Genomic DNA, 21,386 nt, shown 5'->3' with positions numbered 1-21,386 from the left:
ACAAGGAGTTAATTAGGGACAGAGAGCTGAGGACCAGGGAACAGGAGGGTCTGTCCACAAAGGGGGCCCCGGGAAGGTGGCAAGACCTCAGAGCAGGTGCAGTGATGATAGTATCCATGCAGACAAAGCCAAGGCTGCCTTGCAGAGATTCTAGGGACCCAGCATGCAGTGAGCATTGCCTACATGACGCCTGAACTTGAAGGGGCCATGAAGAGAAAATCAGGGATGTCTTAATGGCAACCTGTGATGAACAGATGCCCCAAGACCAAGCAGACACCTCCCTTAGCACTGCAACACTAGAGAATCTAGGACTTAGATTCACCACTGGGGAGTGGGGAAGCACCACACTGATGGAGATTGACTTGAGATGGGGTTCAAAATACAAATCAAGAGGGGAGAGATGAAAATAAGGAACGATATGCCTGGCATGCCTGAAATGTACACCTGCTATGTTGTAGGAGAGACAAACCAAGGTGCATGAGAACATGCTGGCCAGCCAGGATTGTTTAGGGCGGCATCAGGGAGGGCATCCCAGGTCCAGGAACCGCACATGCAGTGACACTAAGGGGCAATGGCTCATGGACCACAAGGAAATCAGTGTGTTGAAACTAGGATGATGTGGAGCAGTGGAGGTGACAGTCCAAAGAGGTAAGCCCTGTCTCGATGCAGCTTACACACCATGCGCATTGGCCGGAGTTTACTTTGAAGATAAGTGTAGGCTATCGACACAGTGTAATCAAGGAAGTTGGAAGATTAGTACTGAGTTTTTTAAATCTCTTTGGGATCAATATAGACAGTGGTGACCTCTCAAAATGAGACAGGGTGCAGAAGGACAGTAAAAATGGCAAAGAACTGAAAAGAACAAGGAGAGGGTTAATGGAAAGAAAGAATAAGATCTTCAGCAGCAGAGTCTCCTGGACTTTTTTTTTTTTTTAAGAAAAATAATAGAGATTTGTTTTCCAATTTATTTTAAAGATTTTATTTATTTATTTATTTGACAGAGAGAGAGACAGTGAGAGAGGGACACAAGCAGGGGGAGTGGGAGAGGGAGAAGCAGGCTTCCCGCAGAGCAGGGAGTCCAATGCGAGGCTCGATCCCAGGACCCCGGGATCATGAACTGAGCTGAAGGCAGATGCTTAACAACTGAGCCACCCAGGCACCACTCCAATTTTTTTTTTTTTTTTGAGAGAGAGCACACAAGCAGAGGAGGGGCAGAGGGAGAAGGAGGGAGACAAAGAATCTTAAGCAGACTCCGAGCTGAGCGTGGAGAGCTTGATCTCACGACCCCAAGATCATGACCTGAGCCAAAACCAAGAGTTGGATGCTTAACAGACTGAGCCACCCAGGTGCCTCCCGATATTTTAAAATTTGGACCTCCCTACTCCCACCCCTTCCAACTGAGCTCACTTCCCACCATTAGTCCAAACTGATAACTCTCTCCACCAGGCATTAAAGCATACTACACCACCAGCCTGCCCAGTCAGAGGAAATAGTATTGGGCCTGGGCTCAACAGTCTTTATCCGAATCCGAACCTTGTTCCAGCTTCAAGCGCACAAACACGTGCTGTCGGTCACTGGAGACTTTTAAACAGCACCAGCTGGTGCTCTAGCTGATTTGGACCTTAAATGCCACTACCCATCAGAGAGGAGGCTCTGACTAGGCTCCAAATCTGTTCTTTAAATTATTTTCCAAAAATATTTTTTAAAAAGAAACTAATTAGAACAAGACCAGGGCATCTGGTCAGTTCAGTGTCTGCCTGCAGCTCAGGTCATGATCCCAGGGTCCTGGGATGGAGCCCCACATCGGGCTCCCTGCTCAATGGGGAATCTGCTTCTCCCTCTCCCTCTGCCCCTCCCCCCCACCCATGTGCACACACACACACACTCTCTCTAATAAATAAATCTTAAAAAAAAAAAAAAAAAGAATAGGGCCATCCTAGGAATGTCCTCAAAGTCTCTAGTCAGCTTTTGGCTGATACATGAAATTATAGATAATACATAAGACCTCCCCCACCAGGGGTGAGACTAAATGCCAGCTTGGGGCCTGGTCTACAGTGTTCAGAAAGACACCTTGCCTGAAAGAGTCAGACTAGTGATATTGTAGCCCCAGTGGCCTCTCTAAATGAACCCTTGCTGGTCACCAGTGGACAGACACAAAGTGGCCAGCATCAGTCCTTGGGTCCTCCCTTCTACTGGATTCACAAGCAGGATCCCTGTGAGGGCAGGAGCCCCTACTTCTGTTGGAGGATGAATGATGCCAAACTTTCCAGACACAGACAAGTCAACCATAGTTGAGCCCAGGCGATACTCAGGGCTGTGGCCATCCTCAGTTGGTCCCCCATCAATGACCTGGGACAATTGAGGCCAGAGGTACTGGAATTCAAAGACATTCTGAGAACTGGCCTGAGAGCTGAGGTTGGCACTGGTGAGAGAAAATAGTGTCCCAAACACCTGAGCCGAATCCTGCATGAAGGAATGGTCAGGAATCCAGATGCCTGTAAGAGGAGTAAAGTGGTTCAGGTCCTTACTGAGCTCCTGGGAGCATTCCAACACCAGGGTCACTGGTCCTGGTAGTAAGTCTTTCAGGAGCCCCTTGGATACTCTCACATGGCAGTCCCTGAAGATGTCAGCCATGTGGCTCAGGCAGAGGGCTGGCAGCTTGGCCTGGCTGTGGCCCTGGAGGTGGTACACGGCACCCAGGTGGCCAAGCAGGTCAGGCTATACGGTGTGTCGGTGGGGACGGCCACCATGGTGCCGGGGCACAGCTTGGCCATGGCAGCCCAAAGCACCTTGGTCCCACGTGCGTGATCCGGGCTGTTGGCCTGCATGGCCCAGCTCCTCGGGAGCCGCAACAGCTGGGCTCCCAGCGCTGCCTGAGCTGGGCTCCTCAGGTGGAGGACAGGTGACAGAGCTCAACCCCACCATGGCCCTCAGCCGCCTGCAAATCTCCTGGACTTAATTCATGATTGGACTTTGGGGGTGAGGCACAGGGAGGAGTCAAGGATGATGCCCAGGGTGCTGACATGGGTTAATGAGTCAACTATGGTGATATTAATAAAGCTAGAGTTATAGGAGGGGAGGCTGTTTGGAGGAGGAGATACTAAGTTGAGCTGCAGATACGATGAATTTGATGTATCACTTAGGAAGCTTTTGGCTGCAAGTAACAACAACAAAACAAAACAAAAACCTATACAAGCAATAAGGAAATGTATTATTTATAACATAGTTGGAAGCCCCTGTCCCAGATAAGATTCAATCGGCTGGTCATGAAGGACCCAGGTGCCATTCTTCTTTTGTTGGATTTGACCTATTTCTCATGGTTACAGACGGTTGTCATGACTCTAATAATACAAGGCACAGCAGTATCTAGAAGGAGAAAAGAAACCATCCTTCATGTGTCTATTTAAGAGAGAGAAAACTTTTCCTAGACATTCCCAGAAATCTAACCTGTCTGGGTCATGTGTCCACTCCTTAAGCAATCATGGGCTTCTGCCAATCATCAGGAAAGGATTGGCAGCTGAGAAGTCGTCCACCACCACTACCCCTACTAGATGGCTGTGACACAGGCAAATGGAGATATGTTGGGAGCAGTTGGAGATGAGGAACAGAGGGCAGATTCCGGCCGTGAAAGGGAGCCAGGAAGTCCCGGCTCCCGGGGCTGCTGTGAAGAGTTGATAAGAAAATGCCCACAAAACCTCATGTGACTTCAGCCCCCAGCAGCTGCTCGTCGCCACTGGTGAAGAAGAACAGCCTAGAGAGTGTCTGAGGAGTGTAGGGAAAAGCCAGAGAATAACCAGGATGGGGTGGTGTCACCGTAGGCCCCGAGCAAGAGGATTTCAAGGAGGAAAGAGCGGGCAATCATGTCATCTGCTGAAGAGAGGTCGGGGCAGAAGTGGACTGCAAAACGCCCTTTGGATTTAGCAACGAGGAGGTCGCTGGTCCCCTTGACAAGAGCACCCTGAGTGGAGTGCTGGGGTTGGGAGCCAGGAAGCAGGGGTCAGCAGTCAAGACCAGAATTCAAGTTGCCTGGCTGTCAACCAACAGCAACGTTCTTTGCGCGATGCCAGGAGCCACTCTGTTTGGAAAATTCCCTGTTGAAAGTCATGCCTCAAAAATACTCATTTGGAGAGCAGTAAACAGTAGGATTCCACAATCTGTGAACGAAATGGCCCCTCTTCATCATTTTTCTTTTTTTTTTTTCTTTGTAGATACAGTAAGGTGGTTGTTTCCTTTCATTAGAAATATGTTGCGTGCTTTGGAGGATTTGTGTTTACCGTTTTATTGCTATATGGTTCAAAACATATTTTGCAACCATAAAAACAAACAAACAACACAAACAAAACCCAAACAACATATGGGCTTTGCATTAAATTCAGAAAGTTCAAACCCCTTACTCTGTGCACATTTTTCGAGGCAAAGTGTGGGACTAGGAAAACCCCGTGCGAAACGTGCAATTTGACAAATCCTCCTTGAAGAAATGATAGCAGTTGCTTTCGCGACCAGTTTGGTCATACGGATCATGTTTGTCAGGGCTGTCATTAAAAGCCTAATATTTTTCCCGTTGCAGAACGTCTCCAAGTAATTTAGACATGGGCAGAGGCTAAGCACGGTCAATTCTGTGACCTCCCTCGTGCTACCCACCCCCTGTCCTGGCTATCTCAACTCCCCAGTGGATGATCTCTTATCCCTAGCAACAACTGCATCTGCTACTGTTTCTTGACTCTGGCAAGGAACATGGGCTTAGGGCCAAGTCTACTGTCCAGGGCTCCCCGTGGAAGATGCTAGAAGAGCGCTACACACTCTCCCACCATCAGTGACCCAAGCTCATCACCTCTGCAGAACATCTGGACTGCAACACACAGAGCTCAAAGGTCCAGCGTGTGTGTCTGCACCTGGCCTCACTGTTTAAATGGAGCTGACCTCAAACCAAACACCCGGCCTCAATGCTGTTAGTTATTCAGAGGCTTGGATGCCAAATATAAACTTCGGCATCTTCTCTCCACAGGCCTTTGTGACTAAAGGATACATATTAACCATCTACCGTGCACAAAATCCTACCCTACTCTTCTCTGAGTACCGAACTCCTCTCAAAGGAAGGCTGATGTCCTTTCTGACCATTGTGAATGTGTGTTTACTTTAATACTATCACGGCACCTTTCCGCCATGGGGTTCCCTGGAGGCTCTTGCATTTCAAGTCATCAGGTGGGGGGCATGCTGCAGATGTGGTGCTTCCTATCCCTGGGAGAGGCTTGTGAGCAAGCACCATATGTTATTAAAACCTCTCAGAACCCATTGTAATTGCTGGGAGCACAGTCAGAGAAGAGAGAGGCAAAATGGGGCCATGAAGCAGACGTAGGTCCTCAATGCCCAGCAGCTCTGAGCTATTCCTCCTCTTTGAAGTCGGCTAAGGAAGATGGATGAGTGAGTGTGTGGTGGGTGCGGCTGAGAACAGCCAGGAGCAGAACAGGTGTAGTAGTTTAAGGAAAAGGTAGATCATGACATTCCTGGGCACAGGAATGGACCTAGTTTTTCTGTTTCAAGAGAGAGACCTGAAGATACAGAGAACATGATTATTATGATGATTATTATTATATTTTATTTTATTTATTTATTTTTTTTTAAAGATTTTATTTATTTATTTGAGACAGAGAGAACATGAGAGGGGGAAGGGTCAGAGGGAGAAGCAGACTCCCTGCCGAGCAGGGAGCCCGACGCGGGACTCGATCCCGGGACTCCAGGATCATGACCTGAGCCGAAGGCAGTCGCTTAACCAACTGAGCCACCCAGGCGCCCTATTATTATATTTTAGAGAGAGAGACCGTGTGCGAGCAGGGCAGGGAAGGGCAGAGGGAGAAGAAAAGAATCTTTTTTTAAGATTTTATTTATTTATTTGAGAGAGAGAGAGAGAGTAGGAGCAAGAGCATGGGAGAGGGCAGAGGGAGAGGGAGAAGCAGGCTCCCCGCTGAGCAGGGAGCCCGACGTGGAGCTCGATCCTAGGACCTGAGCTGAAGGCAGACACTTAACCAACTGAGCCACCCAGGTGCCCCAAAGAGGGAGAGAATCCTAAGCAGACTCTGTGCTGAGTGTAGAGCCTGATGCAGGGCTCCATCTCACGACCCTGAGATCATGACCTGAGCCGAAGGCAGATGCGTAACCAACTGAGCCACCCACGTGCCCCCAGAGAACATGATTTCATTTCCACAAACATTACCAAACTGATTATAATGTCCAATGTAGTAAGTGCTGGGGGACAGGGGCATGCATAAAATACAATGGGATTAAGAGAAAAAAAGACTCTAACCTTGACTGGGATACTAGTAGAAGTTTCACAGAGAAAGAAGCATTTGAATGGAATGATTGAATCATTCCTTCATTCGACAAATGTTTATTGAGCCCTATATGTGCCAGCACCATACTGGGCACCATGCAGAGGACAGACAAGGTCGCTCCCATCAGGGAGCTCACTCTTCCACGAAGCTAAACTACATGCCTAGTGGGTGCCGGGCCCTGGGAGATGTCCTCTTGGAGATAACATTCTGTTGGAACAGATGAGACAATCAGACAGGTCACTCCAAAACTGTGCCATGAGTGTTACGATCAGAGAAGGACAGGAGGCTATGGGATGATAAGAAGGGGACTTGGTTTAGTTCAATGGCTTGCAACCGGGAGAGGGGGCAATTCGTCCTCCAGGGAAAATTTCACAGCATCTGGACACATTTTTGGTTGTGGAAAGTGGGGCAGGCGGGTGCTGCTCTCATCCAGCAGGTAGAGGCCAGCGATGCTGCCAAACGTCCTCCAATGCCCATCCTACGACAGCCTCCCACAGCCTGTTGTTGAGAATTAGCCAACAGAGAATTATGCAACCCGAAATGTCAGTAGTGCCAAGGCTGAGGATCTCTGGCTTGGTCCGAGGCTCAGGGAATGCTTTGGAGAAGAAGTGCTGTTTGATTTGCGAACTGAAAGATGCTAGAAGTTCAGAATGCTGGGGAAGAGCAGTCCAGCATCTAAGCAGAGTTTGAAATAATGACGAGAAAGATTCGACCCCAGGAGCTCCAACTGAGAAGACAGGGAAGGTGGAGGGGAGTTGGTAGGAGATAAAACACAAAATCCAGTCTGTTCCCAGAGCAACTAGCAGGGCTTCTGTGCCATGTGAGGAAGTGTGGACTTGATCTGGAGGGCGTGATGGCTAATACAATCTCCCCACCCTGCCCCCTCTCACACACATCTACCCCTTTGGAAAATTTTAAATCCAGTGACATGATTCCATTTGATTTTAGAAAATCCACTCTAACAGCAATGCAGATGATTAGAGAAGGTGGCGGGATGTTGGGGGCAGATTGGAGGCACGTGAGAGACTTCTGCAAGACAGAAACGATGACTGGAGGCCATGGCAGTGAGCATGGGGAAGCTGCAACAGACTCCTGAGAATAGAGACATTTTATTCTTGATGATTAATTGGGTGTTGGGAAAGAAGGAATTGCTTAGGATGACTCTGAGCTTTCTAACTGAGGACTAGTGTGAGTGGTGAGGTGTGTGACAGAGGAGAAGTAATTTGTAGGGGACATAGTTCAGTTTACAAATATGGTGTTGATGGTGTTGATGGTCCTGTGGGGACATCCAAGTGGACACATCCTGTTCACAGGGAGAAAAGCAGATCTGGTGCTGAGGAAAGACAGGCACTGGAGACATGGATGTGGGAATCACGAGGGCCCACGGGTGGTAACTGGAGTCTTAAACATGGAGAAGGCACTCAGGGACACCGCCTGGTGAGAGATGAGAAGACAAAGGGCAGAATGTCGGGGTTCATGCAGAGTTGAGGGGCAAAAAAAGAAGAAACCACAGAGGACAGACCAGAGACATAGAAAGAGCAGTGACACCCACCAAGGGAGTGCCTCACTTGGAGAATAAGAAAGAGGTCAAGCTGTCCAACGCAGAGGAGGTTAAGCAGGATGGAAAATTAGATGAAGCCTTTGGACATGTCAATCAAGAGGTCACTGGTGACCTTTTCAAGAGCAGTTTCACTACAATGGTGAGCGTGGACTTTATTTAAAAACACTCGATTACCCAAATGTAGAGGAAGAAAATGGGAACTGAATGTCTTTATATCTGAGCAGAATTTGAACAGCAGACATTCTGCAGCCTTGGCAAACAGAAAAGGAGTAAACTGATTAAGCAGAAAACCAGATCAACAATAGGCCAAATCATAAGAACAGTTATTGTGTACCAAAAAGGAAGTGTGGAGGCAAGCAGCTTCAGAGTCGACTTGGCAGCTTAACAGTGTCTAAGAATCTCGACTCTTTCTATTTCTTTTGCTCTGTCAGGCTCATGCTCATAACCACATGGTCACAAAATGGCAGCTGCAGCTCCATGCCTCACATCCTCACATGACAGTACCTAAAGCAGGAAGGAAGATGCCAGGGACCAAAATGAGGCTCACCTCACACTCTCTCCTTTCACTGGGAGACTTTCCCTTATGTCTTATCACATGCCTTCTCTTAGACCAACTAAGAGGAAGGTAAATGGGACTGCACCAATCATGATTCTTCGTGGTTGAAGGCTGCTTGAATAGAAATGGTGTTCTGCTCACAAGGAAGAAGGGGACCTGGCAGTTGGGGTGACAACCCGTAGCGTCTGCCATAGGAAACCATCTTTTCATAGGGTGAGGGGAACACACCAGAGACCTTACAGAATGGGACAAGCCCTTGGGGTGCTTTGAAAAGAATGATTAGCTTTTCTAGTTAATATCCACAGCTGAGACATTATAATAATATCCACCACTTATTGACTACCAACTTTGGGCAGGAAGCTGTTGGCCCTGCAGATCTTCTATACTCAGCAATATCCGGATGTAGGTAATAATCGTGAGGATGGTGCTAGCAATGAAGTACACTTATTGAGGGCTTACTATGCGCCAGGCATTTTATATTCATTTTCTCAATCTTCAAAACACAACTGAGATGGATAGATGCTACTAATATGTCCATCGTATAGAGGAGAAAACTGAGGTGTGTGGAGGTTCAATGACTTGTCTGAAGTCCCTCAGCTGGTAGCAGCCGACCCAGGACAGCCTCATCCCAAAGTCAGCACACATGCTGAGGACCCCCTACCACTGCCTCTGATAAAAAGAAGCCACTGGCAGGTTTTGTTACACCCTGGAGATAGAAGCAATTGTATATGAGAATGGAAAATGTGAGGCCATGAGCTTTTCCTCTTTACCAGTGTCCTGAGATTTCAGCATTTCATTTCTCCACACAACGTTGCAACTAAAGCACATCCAGCAGACAGCCCATTCCTTCCAGCTTTGTACCTCGTTAACAAGCTCACCGGTCTCACCCGGCACCTGCGGGACCCGGAGACCAAGGTGGGAAGGCATGCTCACAGGTTAGGTGCACGTCATGGGAACCAGAACTTCTTCCTGGTGGGAGCAGTGTTGCAGAGGAGGCTTGGGGGCCTAGGATTATATTCTGAGGGCATTCATATGAGTAAAGGGGGACCTCCAACAAAAGAGGACACAAACTCTTGGGCGCTCAACAGGTTCTCAACTGGAATTCAGGTTCATGTCTTGAGATGAGAGAAGTGGAGCTTATGGGGCTAACTCTTTTCGGCTCTGTGCTCAGCATTCCAGGGTCATTATTTCACTGAGCCTCACAGAGAGGTCATGGAGAAGAAACTTATCATCTCTGTTTTATAGATGAGGAAAAGGAGGCTTGGAGCGTTTAAGCAATTTGCTTAGGGTAATACAGCTAGTGAGTGGCCGAGATGAGATTGGACCTACCCAGATCCGTCCCCTCCACACTGATCATCTATAACCGTGACACTTTACCACCTGGGGACTCCCTCAGTACTGCCATGAATACACAGCTCCAGGGACTGAGTGAAGCCAGGGTAGGGGCAGGAGGAGGAGGTTCTTGGAAGCCACAATCTTTCTGTTTCTTTAAAATCCTATTTCTGTTCCAAATACATTCCAAAGTGCGTATATTTCAGGATGAGCACACATACATAATTTAAATCATGGCAGCATGTTGGAAAGGCATTTTAACAGTACCACAAATAAAAGCAAAGAGGCCATAAATACTATATAACCCCTTAGCTAGGCCTATCGTGCCCTGGGGGTTGGGTAAAGGGGCTTTGTGTTTTTTCAGAAAGCAAGAACCCTAAGGCAAGCCAGCCTTTCTTAGGGTTAATACAGGCCTGCTCTATATTGGGTCTTGACCAAGTCATTTTGCTAACCAAGTTCCACTTTTTCCCCCCATTATTCCCAAGACTGCTAAGATTGTCCCCTGTGGTTTGGGTGAGGGGCTGTGTGTACAGAATTGGGAGACCAGCTAAGCAGTGGCACAAAATGGCAGGGAGAAGACCCCACCCACCTACCAACAGTTGGGAACCCAGTTCCAGACACTAATGTCAGCCCCTCTCTCCCTTGAAAATGACTAACAGAATTTGGATTCCTCTTGCCAGACACTAGAGCTATGATCCAGAAATGGCATTATCACAAGTCATAATCAAAACTTAAAGCAGAGGGAATCTGAAACAATGTTATGCCCATCTGACCCTCCCCTAGCCCACAGTGCCCATTTGGGATGAGGCTGTCCTGGGTCGGCTGCTACCAGCTGAGGGACTTCAGACAAGTCATTGAACCTCCACACACCTCAGTTTTCTCCTCTATACATATTAGTAGGGTGCCCTAAGATGTGAATTAGAACATGGCACCTCTTCCTCTGAGCAATACAACCTGGCGGCAGGGGACAAGACGTAGTGAGTAGAGGGCAGCCTGGATTTCAGCCCTCGCTCTGCAAAGCACTATAAAAAATGGCAGCACTGACCCAGGTCTGGTCTCAGATTCCCAGAATGTTTTCCAGTGTTTAAAAGCAGGAAGCTGGGGGACACATTCTCACCCAGCTTAAAGGGAAAGAAGGAATCTGAGAACTCTTTTCTTGTTGAATTACTTAAATCCTGCAGCTCAGCTTGGAAAGACTCAATTAAGAGAAGTTGTTGGAAAACCTCAGAACCATGAAAGGCCCAAGGCCATGTTCAAAAAGCTTTCAAAAACTGTTAGCACAGAACAATTTTGTTTAGTTCACAAAACTGGCATTGACCCAGCCAACACCTCTCCTCTTAGCTTCATCTCTCAGCCTCATTCCCAACTCCTCATAACAGAGGTGGAAGGAGAATGCAAGGCTTTGGAAGGTGGGCTCCAGATTTCGGTTTAGAATTGGCCACAGTATTTTTGAGCTGTGTGACCCTGGGCAAGTTACTTAACTTCTGAACTCCGATTTTCTCACAGGGTTATCATAGTGGATAAGTGGGATAATGACATATAAAGCACTTTATATTATGTTTGCCCCTTGGAAAATGGAGAATGCATAATAGTTACTATTAACCCAAGCATTGCTGAAAGAAAGAACTCAGGAGTGGTCAGCCCATGTGATACCTCATTTCTCCTTGCCTCAGCACCCACATGGGTTTTGCCAGCATGGTAAGAACCATGTATGTACCAATGCAAGTGGGCATGACCAACTTTATCTTTTTTTTTTTTTACTTGTTGAGTATCTATCAATGAGGCATTGGCCCAAGTATGGTGGTGAGGATAAAGATGAAAAAAAAAAAAATCCTTTACCTTTAAAGTGTTTGCAGGTTGGTAAGAAAAGACATGGCAAAGGGGCATCTGCTATTATCAGTTCAGAAAAAGTTCTGGAGGCATCTATCATTTATCTCTTCCCTGCTCCATCCATCACCTGGAGGGGCCAGTCCTTCCTGTGTGTCTTGTGACACCTGACTCGGCCAGAGCTAGATACCAGACCAGACCAAGCCATCAAATTCTTCCCTGGGAATTTAAAATTGAGCTGCTTAGAATTCAGACTCAGGATGAAATTAATCATGGTGGTGGGTCCAATACCAAAGGTGATGTAACCTCAAGGCTGCTAGAATTCTCAGCCTTGGGCACACCAATGAGTAAGCAGAGAATTTCAGAGGAAAGCAGTGATGGGAAACCAGGTAGCTCTAGAAAGACATGAGAGAAAGAGATGGAGGGAGTAGCCTTTTTGGTTCCTACTGGCTTTTCAGTCCATATGAGGCTCAGCTATACTTTTTTTCAATGAGATTTGAAGAGTCTTCTCTTCCAGTAAACCCCTTTTTACTCAAGCAATAGATGCCCCCCTTGTTCCACAGAAGAGCTAAATGTGTGGGACCCACAGACTGGAGATAAAAAGCTGCCAAAGGCCACTCAGATATGACTCCTTTAATCAAAATAACTGCCTCTTGAAAGCCTGATTAAATTAACCGTTTGGTTTTAATCCAAACAACTGTTTGGCAATTGATCTCATTTGAACAAATCCAGGAAAACAGTAGTATCATCTCCTTTGACTCAGCATACCAGGATGGTATGTGATGGGAGACCATTATGAAGAGTTCCCTGAAAAATACATACTTCTGGGGAAATAAAATTCCAAAAGTTGTAGATAAAGAAGTGCACTTAACATTATTTTAGGCGCTTTTTAGCCCTTGTGATTTCTAAAGGGAGCCAACCACTTGTTTTGAGGTCTTGGGTTTCTTAAGTGTGTGCTTAGTGGGCTTAAGGGACACTTTGTGCCCATACCACCCATTGTATGGAAGGCAGGGACAGCCATTCAGTGGTCCAAACACAGTGTCCATCCAAAAGATCTTTCTAAGAAGCATAAACCCAATTACTTTTATCCAAGCATCCTTTCTGAATACTCGGGGCTTGCCAGTACATTAGCAACATTACTTTGTCATCACTGAAGCCTCTAAAATTTAATTCAGGGAAGTCTATGAAAGGGGTATTGCGTTTGAAGAATATGTATTTGCCTGTACATCAATTGGCATCTTGGGACTGCTCTGGGGCACTGAGGTCAAAGTTTAGTGATGCATGGAGTTGTTGTCCTAATGGTAAGTATTGATCAGTGGCCTCAGAAACAATCAGCGCGTGCACAGTCTCGCCCCAGCCAGATGCCAGGCTCCCGAAAAAGGAGTGTCTTTCCCAGAGAGCCTTGAAAAACAATGCATGGAACACTCAAGCCTGCGATACAGAGAGGCACTAAGATAGTGAATGACTGCTTCAGCAGGGTAAGTAGAAAATGATAAATAACACTGTGCACCATCTGCATAGCTATGATACCTGGTGGGAAGGGACTGAAAACCAATAAATATTATACACGCATAAATAATGTGCGTTTTCTATTGCTGCCATAACAAATTACCCCAAACTTGGTAACTGAAAGTGATACAGATTTATTATCCCACCTCTGTAGATCCGAAATCCCAGTTGGCTGGATTGGTTTCTCTGCTCTAGCCAAAATCAAGGTGTCAGCAGGACTGCATTGCTTTTTGGAGACTTCGGGATGAATCACTTCCAAGCTCATTCAAGTTTTGGTTGAATTCAGTTGCTTACAGCTGTAGGGTTGAGGTCCCCGTTTCCTTGCTGGCCGTCAGCTGGGTGCTGGTCTTTGCTCCTACAGGCTGCTCACATTCATTCTCATGTTTACACATTGCCCACTGCCCTCCATCAGTGCTGAGGTCCCTCCCACACTTGGAATCTCTCCAACTTCTACTTCTGCCAAATCTCTCCTACCTCTGGCCAGAGAAAGTTCTCTGCTTTCAAGCGTTTGTGCGATTAGATTGGGCCCATTTGGATCATCCAGGATAATCTATTTTAAAGTTTGTAATTTTTTTTTTTTTAAGAGAGAGAGAGAGCATAAGTAGAGGGAGGGGTAGGGGCAGAGGAAGAAGGAGAGGAAGAAGTAGACTTCTTGCTGAGTGGGGAACCCGATGTGGGGCTCGATTCCAGGATCCAGAGATCATGACCTGAGCCAAAGTCAGATGCTGAACCGACTGAGTCACCTACGTGCCCCTAAAGTTTGTAATGTTAATTACATCTGCAGTCCCTTTTGCCATGGGACATACTATATTCACACATTCCAGGGATTAGGATGTGGACATTTTGGAGGACCCATTATTTGGCTTACCAAAATATACATACAATTTTATATCCTGAAAAATAGGATTTCAGCCAGTGCCCTGGTAGGGTCTGCATTGTAATTTGACTAACTGAGCAAAACACATTTGATGGTGTATTAGTTATCTATTGTTGCATAGCGAATTACCCCAAAAGTTAGCAGTTTAAAACAATGAATTGTCATTATGTCACAACTTCAGTGTGTCAGAATTCAGATGCAGCTCAGCTGAGTGCCCCTACCCCAAAGTCTCTTGTGAGCCTTCAGTCAAACTGTTTGTGAGGGCTACAGTTTATCTGAAGGTTCAACTGGGGGGTTAAAGTTACACTTCCAAGTTTATTCACATGTTGGCAGGCCTCAGAAGATTCACATCCAAGTTCACCGTGGTATTGCTGGAAGGTCTCTGCTCCTCACCTCATGGGTCTCTCCATAGGCTGCCTGAGTGTCCTCCCAACATGACAGCTGGGGATCTGAAAGACAGCATGGGCTGGAGAGCGACAGAGAGGAGGTGTATCAAGAGAGAACAAGAGCCTGCAATGGAAGACACAATTTTTTTTTTTTTGAGAGAGAGAGAGAGAGAAAGAGCACACCTGCAGTGGGGGATGGGGAGGGGAGGGCCAGACAGAGAGAGAGACAGAGAATCTCAAGCAGGTTCCATGCCCAGGGCAGAGCCCGACATGGGGCTCAATCTCACGACCCTGAGATCATGACCTGAGCCAAAATCAAGAGTCAGATGCTTAACTGACTGAGTCACCCAGGCACCCCCACAATTTTTTTTTTACCCATCTTAACCATTTTTAAGTGTGCAGTTCTATAGTGTTAAATATATTCACATTGTGCATCAGATCTCCAAAACTATTCCATCCTACAAAACCGGCACTCTACACTCATTGAATAACTTCCCATTCCCCTCCACCCCTGAGAACCACCATTCCACTTTCTGTCTCTATGAATTTGACTACTCTATGTACCTCACATAAGTGGAACCATACAGTATTTGTCTTTTGGTGACTGGGTTATTTCACTAAGTATAATGTCTTCCAGTTCATCCATGTTATTATATGTAATAGGATTTCCTTCCTTTCTAGGGCCAAATAATATCCCATCATATGCATTATACCACATTTTCTTTATTAATTCATCTGTCAGTGGGCATTTGAGTAGCTTCTACCCCTTAGCTATTGTGAATAGAGCTACAGTGAACATGGATATGCAAATATCTCTTTAAGATCCTGCTTCCAATTCTTTTGGGTATATACTCAAAAGTAGGATTGTGGATCAGATGGTATTTCTATTTTTAATACATGAGGACCCTCCATACTGTTTTTCATAGCAGCTGCACCATTTTACATTCCCACTGACAGTGCAGATGTGTTCTGATTTTTCCACATCGTCACCAACACGTTATTTTCTATTGCTTTGTTTTCTTTTGTCTTATAGTGGCCGTCCTGATGGGTGTGAGGTGATATCTCACGGTGGTTTTGATTTGCATTTCTCTACTGATGAGTGACATCCAGTGTCTCTTCATATGCTATTGGCCATTTGTATATATTCTTTGGATGGAAGCCACAATCTTTTAAAAACCTAATATTGAAAGTAATATCCATCACTTCTGTTGTACTCTATTCATTAGAAGTGAGTCAACAAGCCCAGTCCACACTCAAGGGGAGCAGAATACTAGGAGGTAGGGATCATAGGGACCATCTTAGAGGCTGCCAACCACAGATGGAGAATCAAGAGTCCATGCAGAAGGACGACTCTGGCCTTCAGTGTTCCAAGGAGCTTCTCCTGAACTTCCCTTAGGATAAGGATCACTTGGGGCATTTATTAAAATCAGATTCTTAGGTTCTTCCCTAGAGGTGCTAACTCAGTGGATCTTGGGTAGGGCTTGGGAATCTGCTTTTTTAAACAACTGCCCAGGTTGTTTTTGTTTGGTTGGTTGGGTTTTGTATTTTTTAAAGATTTTGTTTTTTAAGTAATCTCTACACTCAGCATGGGCCGTGAACTCACAACCCTGAGACCAAGAGTCACGTGCTCTATCGACTGAGCCCCTCTTTCTCTTCCTAAAGATATAATTCACATGCCATAAAATTCACCCTTTTAAAGTATACAATTCAATGATCTTAACATATCCACAAAGTTGTGCAACTATCACCACTTTCTGAGAACATTTCATCACCCTTAAAGAAACCCCTATCCATTAGCACTCACTCTGCATTCCTTTCTCCCTCCAAACCCCTGGCAACCACTGATCAACTGCCTATCTCTACGGGTTTGCCTATTCTGGACGTTTTGTATTAATGGAATTGTACATGATGTGGCCTTTTGTATCTGACTTCTTTCACTTAGTATAATGTTTTCAAGGCCCATCCATGTTGTAGCATGTTCTCCATACTTCACTTCTTTTTATGGCTGAAGATTATTGCATTTTATAGCTACATCACATTTTATCCATTCATTTGTTGATGGACTCAGGAGATTCTTATCATAAAGGAAGCCTGAGAAAGGCTGCATACTAAGTTTTGCAGGAAGATTGAAAGCAGTTCAGATGAAAAGTGCAGGTTTCTTGGCCCAAACTAAATGTCCTGAATTAGAATCAGGGGAAAGGCCCAGGAAACTGTATTTTTTTAAGTAAGCTCTAGGCCCAGCGTGGGACTTGAACTCACGACCCCAAGATCAGGAGTCACATGCTCTACCCACTGAGCCAGCCAGGTGCCCAGGAACCTGCATTTTAAACAAGCATCCCAGAAAGATTCTTCTGCACAGTGACACTCAGACTTGGAGCAGTAGCAAGGTGAGGTGGGTGGCAGGAAAAGTGAGGAAAATTATTCTAAGAACAATATTCCCAAGAAGCACCTTTTCAACCGTTTTCAAAGGTAATGTAAGAAGATGGCCATTAGACATTTAACAATATGACAAAAAGACCTGAGCAGAAGCCATATGAACAGCGAAATCCTGAGATACATGCAGGTAGTGGTCAAAGATGATACTTCTTCTGTGCCCGTTCTGTTTTCTGTTTTATCCTTCTGTAGACCCAGCCCTCAGCCAGGCCCTGCAACCACACCAGCTTCTTCTGATATAGGAATTTAACCAACTAGTCTAATGTCGTAGATTCTTAGAGTAGAGAAGGACTTAGGAGCTTATCTTGTCCAATGGCTCGCAAACACAGCTAATTTTCCGGTCAATTTTAGGATTCTTAAAAAAAAAATTCTGCTTTCCAGTGGCACTTGAGTGGCTCGGTGGGTTCAGCACCCAACTTGTGATTTCGGCTCAGGTCATGATCTCAGGGTCCTGAGATCGAGCCCCGCTTCAGGCTCTGTGCCTGCATCAGGCTCCTCGCTCAGCACAAAGTCGGCTTGAAGATTCTGTCCCTCTGTCCCTCCCCCCACTCTCTCTGTCTCTCTCTCTCAAATAAATAAATCTTTAAAAAAAAAAAATTCTTCTTTCTAACACTGCCTCCCACTCTTCCCCCCACACACATACACATTCACTCCAAAAGTTTCAACGGGTAGCTCTGGGGCCTTGAAATCAGTGGTCTTGCAAAACCCTCCAGGTGAATCTTATGGTCAGCCAGATTCAGTAACCACTGGTCCAACGCCCTCGTTTTTCACAGCAGGAAACTGACCCAACATCGGACAACTACAGGAAAGAACATCGCCTAGAACTTAGGTCTCTTAGATTTCAAACCTGTGTTGTCAAAATGTCTTGTCACTGGACTAAAAACCATATGGAATTTGAGAATTCGGTGTTGACACCGGGGTACAAGCCTGTACACAAATGGGCTGTCGGGATTTAGGTCAGTCCTCAGCACCATGAAGGTCAGTCGACCCATGTTAAGTGGTAAGAGAATGAAGGAACTCAATTGTCATTACCAAGTTAATACTGTTTGGAATCAGCAGCCATTAGTATTTCAATGGGGGGGTTATCTCCTGGTGGTTTGATCATCATTAAGATTTAGAAATTAGAAAATTTAGACTTGAGCCATATCATAAATATGGAGAAAATGCTCACTCACGTTCATTTACTGTAAACCTGGAAATAACTTTTTCAGTTCAGTGGCTCTCCAATCTCACTGTGTATTAGAATCACCTGGGAGTGCTCAAAAATAAACCATGGCCCAGGCCGGACCCTCAGGACCTCAAGAAATAGAGTCAAGAGCCAAACCCAGGCTTACATATTTTAAAAATAAAGCTCCTAAATGAAGCTACCCCAAGTTATTCTGATGTATAGCCAGGGTTCACAACCATTATTTTTGCCCCTTAGATGTCTAGAAAATGAGAATAATTTAAAAACTTTAAGTTTCACATTACATTCCTGAGAAACATTTTCACCCTAAATGGGCTCATGAAGGATCTCGTTCTGTGATCCTACAGCCTGGGAATTATAATCAGGAACATTTGTGCATCACTTTGTAATTTGCTAAGTGCTTTCACACACGTCACCACCCAGTTATGATTATTTATTAAGTGTCTATCATACCTTTCCTGCTAGAAGTTCAAGGTGGTGGATTCTCCTGCCCATTCTAAAAAGAACTCCATTAATGAGGCTTTTCTTTTTAGAATTTTAAATAAGGTAAAGGGGAAAAAAAATGTCAGAAAACCAGGCAGAAATCTTTTCCACTGGGGGTGTCTGGGTGGCTCAGTCGTTAAGCGTCTGCCTTCAGCTCAGGTCATGATCCCGGGGTCCTGGGATCGAGCCCCGCATCAGGCTCCCTGCTCAGTGGGAAGCCTGCTGCTCCCTCTCCCACTCCCCCTGCTTGTGTTCCTGCTCTCGCTATTTCTCTCTGTCAAATAAATAAATAAAATCTTTAAAAAAAAAAAAAAAAGAAATCTTTTCCACCGGAAAATTGTGCCGTATGTAATGACACCAGAACTCCTTGAACATGATATGTTGAGATTGGGCTAAATTCAGCCTCAGAGGTTCACGGACCCTTGGGGTTGAAGTAATGATGAGAAAGGAAACAGGGGGGAAAATGTGAGTTCTAAACCAGTGCTTTTCAGATTCTAAATGGCATATGAATCAACTGGGGATCTTGTTAAAATGCAGATTCCATTTCAATAGGTCTCGGGTTGGATTTGAGATTCTGCATTTTTAACAAGCTCCCAGGAGACACCAATGCTGCTGGTCTACACATCACATTTTGCGTGGAAAGATACTAGAATTAGGGACAGGCAGATGGTAAGAGGTCAGGAGATTTGTCCCCCACCCCCACTCCCCCAGGTTCTGTGACGAAGTTACATGAGACTTCAGAGAAGTCATTTCGCCTCCAAAATCTTAGATTTCTCGTACATAAAATGGAGTCAGGCAATCGCTGTAGATCAGAGATAATAAATACTTAACCCTTATGGCCGCTCTCCCAGACGCCATGGAAAGTCAGAAGATCCTGGAGGAAGAATGGGCACGATTTCTAGTCCTACAGCCCGGAAAATGCAGGTGGTATCTTCAAGAAGCACCTAGCTAATTTAAGTTGTCACGTATTGCGAACGGTGATCCCCCGTAACCCTTTCATATGAGTCTGACTTTCAAAACAATTAGATTCCGAGAGTTGGTCCAGGTGTGAATAAGTTTTGATGGGGAAAGAAGTTGCCATAGTGAGAGAGCCTAAAGCATTAAAGGCCTCTCTGACAAGAAAGACGCCAAAAGGGCGGAAAGGAGTCCAACTGGAGATTGGCAGAGGGGCCACAGGGGACACGCTTAATCCACTCCCTAATGTCCCGGTCCTTGGATTATCATCTGGAACCTGGGTGTTCCTAGGATTTCTACTTCAGTCCCCAAACCTGGACTCTTAGCCAAGAAGGGACCTCTCTGGCCCATCCCAAGCAGAAGAAGAAAGACCCCTCTAGGGAGAGCCTGCTCACACTCTCCATTAGGACGAAGGTATCCTGTCCAGCCTTGACGGGTCCTGCCTGGTGCTGGGAGTGTGCTCCTGGGACTCCGGGATGTCCTCGTGGACTGTGGTTGTACTCTAGCACCTCCTAATCTCACAGGGAGTTGGTTCTGTATCAGTGAATAGAGACACTATTCAGTGGGCAGCCGTCCCTGGGCAGAATTTATCAGTGCACTCCTCAGGCAAATACCTTGGGGGCTGCAGAACTGGCACTGCTTTTAGACTTTCAAGGTGAAAGGAGATTTTCTCAGAGGGAAACATATATATTCTTTTTTTAAAAATTTTATTATGTTAATCACCATACATTACATCATTAGTTTTTGATGTAGTGTTCCATGATTCATTGGTTGTGCATAACACCCAGTGCTCCATGCAGAACGTGCCCTCTTTAATACCCATCACCAGGCTGACCCATCCCCCCACCCCCCTCCCCTCTAGAACCGTCAGTTTGTTTCTCAGAGTCCATCGTCTCTCATGGTTCGTCTCCCCCTCCGATTTCCCCCCCTTCATTCTTCCCCTCCTGCTATCTTCTTTTTTTTTTTTCTTAACATATATTGCATTATTGGTTTCAGAGGTACAGATCTGTGATTCAACAGTCTTGCACAATTCACAGCACTCACCGTAGCACATACCCTCCCCAGTGTCTATCACCCAGTCACCCCATCCCTCCCACCCCACCCCCCACTCCAGCAACTCTTAGTTTGTTTCCTGAGATTAAGAATTCCTCATATCAGTGAGGTCATATGATACATGTCTTTCTCTGATTGACTTATTTCGCTCAGCATAACACCCTCCAGTTCCATCCACGTCGTTGCAAATGGCAAGATCTCATTCCTTTTGATGGCTGCATAATATTCCATTGTATATGTATACCACATCTTCTTTATCCATTCATCTGTCGATGGACATCTTGGCTCTTTCCACAGTTTGGCTATTGTGGACATTGTTGCTATAAACATCGGGGTGCACGTACCCCTTCTGATCCCTACATTTGTATCTTTGGGGTAAATACCCAATAGTGCAATTGCTGGATCGTATGGTAGCTCTATTTTCAACTTTTTGAGGAACCTCCATGCTGTTTCCCAGAGTGGCTGCACCAGCTTGCATTCCCACCAACAGTGTAGGAGGGTTCTCCTTTCTCCGCATCCTCGCCAACATGTCGTTTCCTGACTTGTTAATTTTAGCCATTCTGACTGGTGTGAAGTGGTGGGAAACATATATATTCTTAAGACACAGACAGTGTGCCAAAGCACCGCACTCGCAACTTTCACTTTTATCTCATCTAAGCAATGCAACACTGCACATTTCATGTTCCCATTTCACAGATGAAGACGCTGAAGTTCAGAGAGGTCACCAAAACTCCCACAGCTCACACAGCTGAAATGCAGATGACCTGGCATTTGATTCCATGTTCATGAGACTTCAAGCCTGGTGCTCACAACCCCGCCCCTCACTGCCCCCTGACACTGTACTTGAAGGGAGAAATCTTGAGAAGCAGAGGTGATGAAGTATGAGTCAATGAAATAGAG

The 21,386-nt window shown here is 45.8% G+C and overlaps 1 protein-coding gene across 1 annotated transcript; it reads right to left on the bottom strand.

Moving 5' to 3' along the window:
• Positions 1-2,118: 2,118 nt before the first annotated feature.
• LOC123862993 (threonylcarbamoyl-AMP synthase-like) lies at positions 2,119-17,802 on the bottom strand. The gene is given in 4 exon segments (XM_054504018.1): positions 2,119-2,702; positions 2,705-2,886; positions 2,989-3,154; positions 17,658-17,802. Coding segments are annotated over 4 exon segments (1,077 nt in total).
• Positions 17,803-21,386: the final 3,584 nt, after the last annotated feature.

Source organism: Mirounga angustirostris, unplaced genomic scaffold (assembly GCF_029215605.1).
Source record: "Mirounga angustirostris isolate CCGP_5_RB_7025 unplaced genomic scaffold, mMirAng1.0.hap1 SCAF_1, whole genome shotgun sequence".
Classification (NCBI taxonomy): domain Eukaryota; kingdom Metazoa; phylum Chordata; class Mammalia; order Carnivora; family Phocidae; genus Mirounga; species Mirounga angustirostris.
This window is presented reverse-complemented; position numbering and strand designations above follow the sequence as displayed.